Source organism: Anser cygnoides, chromosome 9 (genome assembly GCF_040182565.1).
Source record: "Anser cygnoides isolate HZ-2024a breed goose chromosome 9, Taihu_goose_T2T_genome, whole genome shotgun sequence".
In the NCBI taxonomy this organism is placed as follows: Eukaryota; Metazoa; Chordata; class Aves; order Anseriformes; family Anatidae; genus Anser; species Anser cygnoides.
Window position 1 is genome coordinate 16,701,689 of NC_089881.1, and position 8,024 is coordinate 16,709,712.

The 8,024-nt window shown below is 39.2% G+C and overlaps 1 protein-coding gene across 20 annotated transcripts in view; it reads left to right on the forward strand.

The window, feature by feature from the left end:
- LRCH3 (leucine rich repeats and calponin homology domain containing 3) overlaps positions 1-8,024 on the forward strand; it is a 64,563-nt gene that overhangs the window by 52,930 nt on the left and 3,609 nt on the right. For 15 of the 20 annotated variants that reach the window (XM_048076827.2, XM_048076825.2, XM_048076835.2 and 12 more), the window contains 3 exons: positions 46-183; positions 2,375-2,452; positions 4,688-7,292. In XM_048076827.2, coding sequence (XP_047932784.2) covers positions 46-183; positions 2,375-2,452; positions 4,688-4,888 — 417 coding nt within the window. In that variant the 3' untranslated portion in view covers positions 4,889-7,292. Of the gene's footprint in view, positions 1-45; positions 184-2,374; positions 2,453-4,687; positions 7,293-8,024 lie in introns of those variants that run through there. The other 5 variants (XM_048076823.2, XM_048076836.2, XM_048076841.2 and 2 more) reach the window with 1 other exon arrangement.

The following is an 8,024-nucleotide window of genomic DNA, read 5'->3' on the forward strand; positions in this document are numbered from 1 at the left end:
TGGAAACAGCTCTTACTTTTGTGTGTCCACGTTCGTTTTTCACAGAATATTGAATCACGGTTGAAAGTGTCACTGCCCAGTGATCTTGGAGCAGCTCTCACCGATGGTGTTGTTCTGTGCCATTTAGCTAATCATGTGCGTCCTCGGTCTGTTCCCAGCATCCATGTCCCCTCACCTGCTGTTGTAAGTATGTAATAATGGTAGTATTTTATAGATGTCCAAAATGCCATCCTGCAAAGTTCTGTAATCCAGGCAAGTGCTAAATTCATCGTTCTCATCTGTGATCATACATGACAAAAAATAACTGTCTGTTTTGTCTGAACAATGTCTGTAGCTTCGTTAAAAATGTTTAGGTTTGTTTCATTTAAATAAAGTTACTTCTCATACAGATTTTAAGCAAACATTAAGATTTTCAAGCCCTTGCTATGTTAACTTGAAAACTAATGAAATGAAAGACAGTTCAGCATGAAAACTGAAGGGGGATATTTCAGAAGATCAAAGTTCTGAGAAGTTCAGGAAAACAGGGAAATGTAATGTTCTTTACAATACTTACAATCCCACTGCACAAGAGAGCACAAACGGGCAGAGAAGCCAAATTGTGTCCATTTCACAGCAAGATAAATTTCTCCACTTAGGAATTTTAGCAGAGCACACTTGAGCTACAGTTGCATGTGCTTGGAGAACACCATCTCCTGGAACAAAATAAATACAGTCATACCTTTGTGATAACAGGAAAAAAAAAGTTTACTTTGTATTTGTGGGCTGTTCAGAGCAAGAAAAGAAGTACACAGAGAAGTTTGAAATACCCTGTCTAACTGCAGTGTTTCTGGAAAACAATGAAGATAATATATTTATAGGCGCATTACTCTGTATCACATAGGGAAAGTGTAGAATGAGAGAAAGGCAAGAACTGTGACATGCTGACAAATTATTTGCCTAATCTCAACCAAAACAAAAAATCTCTGGCGGTTAAAGTTCAGTGAAAATATTTAGAATCAGCGACTTGAAGGTAGCATGGAGAGACAAAATGCTTGTTATGCACCTTCACATTTTCTTAAAATTATGTAAATAAGGAGGAAAAAAAACCTCTCCTGGGGGAAGAAGTTGAAACAAGCATGTTGTTTGCTTTTACTTATTTTGGAGTCAGTTTTTGTGTTGGAATTTGAACTGGCACTGCTGCATACTGTATCATTGTGGTTCTTCTCGCTTGGATTTATGTGAACAAGCAGATGTCTTCATTATTTTGAGAATGATTGAGCTGGACACGCCATTTTAGGCAGATCGTGGAATCATTAAGAGAAGAGGCATACAGCCGCTATTCAGAAGACTCATGTCATTAAGAATATCTTTTCAATGGCCTGGTTTTATGTGCTGTGGCATATTCTGTGTTACAAATTAAATCATGGCTTTGTCAGAAATCTCAAGGAAGAGGCAGCCTGTAGCTGGGCGGCTCCAGGAGCAGAAGCGGCATCATGTCTTTCCTCACTTACAGTGGGATCTTTGTATTCCCTTCGTCCTTCAGAAGAAGTCAGCGATACCCTTTAACCTGCTTTCTTGGTGGGGAAATATGGCACACTGATGGGACAGAGGAAAAACACCACCGGTCTACATTACCCCCACTTACAGAAAAATATCGAACTCGTAGAAGCTGCCACCTGCTGCTATGTAGACTGTGGTTAGCTTGTACAAAAGAACAGGAAGCTTGTGTCTTTTTTAATTGGAAAAGAATAAGCTTCAAGAATAGAAACAAGACAGAGCCTGTGCAGTGGTACGTCTGTGTAGCGGTGAGAGAAAACTATGGAGAAAAAACTATGGAGAAAAAAAAATTGAAAAAAATGCCAGTGAGTTCAACTCAAGCAGCTGTATTAAACCCACCTGCAACAGGCTTACATGCAGCAAGTCTCAATTCCAGTTTTATTCCATTAAATTCTGGTTTCATCTAGCCTTCATTTTTGTTGTTGTTAATTGAAATAAAGTTTGAAATATTTGTATAATGTAGTGATCCAGAACAAACTCCAGATTGCTTCATATCATGAAATCGCTTGGAAATCACAGTACAGGAGCTACGTGTGTGTGTGCTTCATTCAGAATGCTTTTTTAATTATCATATTTCAGTCATTAAAAGTGTTAGCCTGTTTTATGTAACACCTTGAATACAAATATTGCACAGGTTAGAATTGTCTTTTTTTTTTAAAACATCCAGCATTCATAAATTGGCTTGGAAATTTTTTAAATTTTGAAACTGCAACAGAGCCTGGTTTGAATTAGACAAGTTTTTCGGTGTGGTGTGTTTTTAGCAAAGAGATTTATTAAGAGTTTTATTTAAATAAAGAAATCCTTCCAATTAAGAACACTATGCCTGCCTCCTTTGCAGCCTAAACTTACGATGGCAAAATGCAGACGAAATGTGGAGAATTTCTTGGAAGCTTGCAGAAGGATTGGAGTGCCTCAGGTACATATTCCTGTTACTCTTATGTTACGTCTCAGGTACGGTTTTGTATGACCAGAAAATAAAACCTTCCTTGAAAGAGTTTACGAAAACAAGATGATTAAAAGTTTGGAAGGTTCAGGTATGAGGTATGCCGTACTATGTAGATCAGACTTATGTTGCATTGTCTTCCAGAATAAAATAAAGTTGGAAATAGTCTATATAGAGGTCTGATTCACTTACTGATGTGCCTTAAGTTCTTAATAGTTGGATGCAGCTTGAGCCTGCCTTTAGAACTGCAAGGGACATCTTTAAAAACAATCAAGTTTTCTCAAGATTAGATACTGGGTGGGATAAAATTTGGATGGTGTTTTGCATGTGTTACTTCCATTCTAAAACATTTGGCATTCCTTCATAATAATCCTTTTACATGAGCATCTGTACTGTCTTACTAAGAAGTCACACTGTTGTTGGCCTTTCTCTGGTGGTAGCTATCTTTGCATAGATCCTAATTCTTCTTGTTATGTACCAGTGGTAGAACTCTTACCTTCTGGTATTCCTTTTCTCTTTGAAACTGGAAGAGCTAGGAGGTAGGAACGTATAAAATAATCTGAGTCCATCTATCGTGTTTTATACTGTCCTATCCTTCCAACTTTGTTTTATTCAGCAGCTGTCTCAGTACAAATAATTTTGATACGTCATGTTTTTCTTTATTTTTCTTCTAGTGCATTAATTGGATTGGTTTCTTATGCTGCTAAGTATTAGTGTTTTTGTTGTAGGTGCTCTTTACTGTATTATGAAAGAGAAGAGTAGATCCAGTGACTCATTTCCGTGCTGTTTCTAAAAGCAATGCTCTCAAGTCAGTCATGCACTATTATCTGATAGTTTTGCTGGAAGGTGTTTGAGCCATTGGGATTTTCGGATAGCATATTTATTGAGCTGTCTAGCAATTTCACATGGCTCACTGGTGAATGTCACTGGAACATGGTAGGGAGTCAAAACTGGTCATTAGTGCTCTGAGATTCTTCGCTATTTTGGTTCCTCTAAGAAAGTTGAGACTTTGCTTTCCAGAGGGACTGTACAATATAAATTCTTCTGAGGCAAAATCGTTCAATTCCATCCTGGCTTCCCTATTTATAGCTCTCTCAGATAAGTAGATTAACTTTTGTTGGGTTAGAATACAAAGCAGATCACTGAAATGACCCACATTTAAAAACAAAACAAAATAACACTCCAGCAGAAATTCCCCTATAGACCCTGCTGCTACATCTGCTACAGCTACTATTTAGAGTCCGCCCATTTTTCTCATTTCTCCTGCTTTCATGTGAAAGAGTTCAAGGAGAATGTCTCTGGGGAAACTTACTGAAATACCCCCAGCTGAATTCTAAAGTTGCTCTGACATACCTATATTACATGTCTACTGAGGCAGTAAGATACCTGTATGAAAGAATGGCATGGCAGCCTAATATATTTCTTTGCTGAAAAGATGCCTGCAGGTATTTCCTTTCATTTAAATTATAATTACAAAAACGAAAGGCTTTCTGGAAGTATGGATCTATGTAGAAATACTTACCTTCTAAGAGGTAAAAATTTTTTCATGTAAAAAACTACTTTAGAAAGTGGTAATTACAGGCATCACAGTGAAGCATCTATTTCTGTAGGACTTTGCTAGTTAAAGCTCTTGCATCAAAAGAAACCAAAGTTAAATAGATTGGCGTGTGCATCTAGTTGATTGATTTACAGCAGTTACCTCTGTGAAAGGGACGCAAATGGTACCCAGTGGGAATAGTTATAGAACACAAATTAATTAGTAATAGATTCAACTGTAATTTGTAACAGATGTTTCCGTAGAGTACTGCACTGGAGCATCAATTACGTACAAATAATGCCTTGTACTGTTTTTGTTAGTTAAGATACAGTGTGAGTACTCGGTGCCAAAAGCATCTCAAAAAGCTGCAGTCCTCTGAAAAAAATGGTTGTCCCTAAGGCACGTGTACACTGCTGTGTTTTTAACAGCAAAGATTGGTACACGTTTAAGGCACACAGGTGACAGATACCTCACTGAACTCCAGGTAGTTGAACTGAGTGCGTTCTTTGTCATACAGATTCTTTTGGAGAATTAACCTGCTGTGATGTGCTTCTTGAACATGTAGGATGTATCTGAAATGTCTGATGTCTGACTGCTTCGTGGATGTTGCTATGGCTAACTGACCTTTTTTTTCTGTCTGTTTTCCCTTCCTGCTCACACACTCTGGACAGGACAATCTTTGTTCCCCTTCTGACATTCTTCAGCTAAACCTCAGCGTTAAAAGAACAGTTGAGACTCTTCTTTCCCTGGGGACAGATTCAGAAGAATCCAGTCTTGTCTCCCTTTCCATTCAGCTCTGGGGCTTTGTGGTGTTTTACTGTACTCTAATGCTAACGCTCTGTATGGTCTATCGCTGGGTCTTTTTTCTCTAGCTGAAGGATAGTGTCGCTGCTTCCTCCCTCCAGCGCTTGGTAAAGGATTTGGGGTTTTGTCAAGACCCCGTGTACGAAGCGCTTTCTTTCCCACTTATGGGATAGAGGTAACAAGTACGGTGTGGAAACACACTGGTGTGTCCACACCACCATCTGTGACATAACTCACATTTGTATTTGCTGTGTGATATTTAGCAGATGTAACGCGAAGGGGGGAAGTGCTGTCCATGGGCTAGAGCAAGGGACTGAGGGTTAGGGACGTGTAGGTGCGTGCTATAGTCTGACTGCTGCTGAGTGATGTAGCACTGGGAAAACTGCAGTGTCAGTTTGTGCCTCGATTTCCCTGTCTGTATAATAGGAATTGCACCACTTTGGTAAATTGCTTCAGGATTATCTGATGAAAAATGTTAACGAATGCGAAGTATTTCTTCTCAACATTAGTGTTCTTGATGAGATCTCACAGTCTTAGGAGACATGGTCTGATAAGTTTTGTCCACAAGACTTTGGGTTTTTTTCTAGCTCCTTATCCTGCTTCTGAGGAGATACAACTTTCACATTTGTAGACTCTGGTGTATTACTTCTCAGTCAGGATTTTTAAAATAACTCAGTGAATCCTGAGCTACTTGGGCTTCGTAACAGGTCAAGCAGGAAATTTTTGGAGAGAGTGAGCTCTTCTGTCAACTCGGAGGGAACTTTTCTGGCACAGGAGGAGAAAACTTTAAGGTTCTATTGGATGCCACAGGATTGCTGCAGCATTTTACGGTGCTCTGGCTAAAACTTAACAAAGGCTTCTTGAGTTGCCACTCAGCTGTAGGAGCCCCAGACTATGCTTATTCCCTTCTTCCCGCTATCCAGTCATTTTCAGAAACCTGTATATCACACAGTTGCAGAAATACAAGTCCTGGCTGCACATTCAGTTCCTTCTTCACTGTTTTACAAAATTCAGGTAGTCTTCCACAGCACTCAAAGCTTTTCCCTCCCCTGGAGAAGCATCCTGGCTCTTTAATGCATTTCTCAGGGACACCTCCAAACTTCAGGGCCCTCCTCATGTCACGTACAAAAGACCATGTCTCCTCAGAGTGTAGGTCGGTTCAGGGAACTCCGTTCAGAGCTCAGTCACAGGTAAGTGTTAAGTGAAATGGCTGTTCTGAATGTTGTTTCAATAAATTTCTGCTATATCTGAATATCCAGTAAATGGCCTGTAAGCCCTGTCCAAGTGGTGTTAGCATTCCAGCATTGACCTGGCACAAACTCCGAAGCACGGTTTAAGATACGCAGGAGTTTGGCTGCAGATGAGGTCACTACCAGTAAAGATGTGTTGTGTACATGGATCTCACAAGCTCTTGTAACATAAAATGAGTATTTAACGAAGGAGCAAGTAGAGGAGTTAATGCCCTCTTCCTGAACCACACTGTGACTGGCACAAAGCGTTCTGTCCAAGCAAAACATTTCTGCTGCAAGAGGGGACCTTTGGCAGGGGGGAGAGATTATTTTATTTTTCAACAAGCTATTTTTGCACTGTTTACTGCTGTGAACTGAAATGAACTCGGTTCCTATGTTTCTTAACTTCTTCTAATGAACACTGTGATAAAAGCTGCAAGGGGTCTTACACTAACAGTGCCTTCCAGTCTTTAAATTTTGTTTGTCATGGCTGTCTCTGTGGTGTGGAGTCATTCCAAAGCTTCTCCCCCTTATCTACTTGCATACATAAGAAAAATGATAAATATTTGCTCCAGTTTACAAGTATTTCTCAAAAAGCACATTTTTTTTTTCAAAATAACAATTTTGCTGAAAGAAAAATGCATTTCGGCTTGATCGTCTGGCTTACTGCAAGAATTTGTCTGGGTTAATTTGCTTTTTCTCCACTCTGAGCTTTGTGGGAGGTGTGTTGGCTGCTGTTATTCTGAAGGATTTAATATCAAAAAATATCAGTAAAGATGCAAAGAGTGGAAAATTCATATTGCAGTGGAAATAACATGTGAAAAGGGAAATCTCTGCAGCTCTGTAGGAAGGACACAATTTGGTGATTTCTAGAGATACAGAGGACTGTTGGACATGCATCCTGTCTCTGGATGATTGTTGTGGGGTGAGGATAGCCCAGGTGTGCCAAGGATTTATGTAGGATGAGGCTTTAAATCCACTGATACTGAGAATAGCACAATTCTTAATAAACGATTTGAAACCTCTTTTTGCACTTGGTGTATTACTCTTACTCTTCAGAATGGTCGTGGAAGTGACCTGTTAAGTAGGCTGCCCTCTGAAAGGTTAAAAAAAAAAAAAAAAAAAAAGGCAGTAGTGACTGGTACATAATATCAGAGGGATATTTGCCCTTAAACACTATCAATTTCTCATTGCCTTGAACAGGAGAAATTACATTTTCTACATCTATTATCAAAGTTATTCATACACAGAAGCAAGTCGAGTGGGTTCCTTCAAAAAACAACCTTTTTTTTTTTTTATGCATCTCCCGAGGAATTTGGGAAATCGAGACCAGGCTATATATATATATATATAGGAATATATATATATTCCTGGGCAGAAGGATCTCAGATGTGCAACGTCTCCTTACGAGAACTGATTTTAAGCGTGACATTTCCTGGTAGCCTTGTTGCACAGTGTTTCCATGGCACACATTAGTACTTCATTCTCTGCCTTAAAGTTGGTATTCACTTGGTAACTGAACAAGGCTTGCTATGTGACAACTCTCAAAAAGTCAATTATGTTTGGGAAAGGAAGCCATGGTTCCTTCTCTCCTCTGCAGATTCATGTTGAGGCGAAGCTTTCCCCCTCCTTAAGTCAGTCTAATTTTGGTGTCATAAACTGCTGCCATTTCAGTGTGAGCAGAGATAAAGGATTTTGCTGTTTCGCAGTTTTCCTATAATCCTTTTTCAAATTCTCATTATTCATACACGTTTTCTGCACGATGCCTGATAAACACGATTAGCCCAAGAACTCTTATTTTGATTAATCACGTTCAGTTCTTTATTCACCAGTAGAAATTTCATTTCATTTGTGTGTGCGTGCGCTAGCTGTCCGTAACATTTCATATTTCAGCCTCCTTTTGCTTAATTTTTCGTTTTGGTTGAGTGTTTTTTCATCCATTTTGTTTTTGTCTTTTGTTTTGTTCCCCATTCAG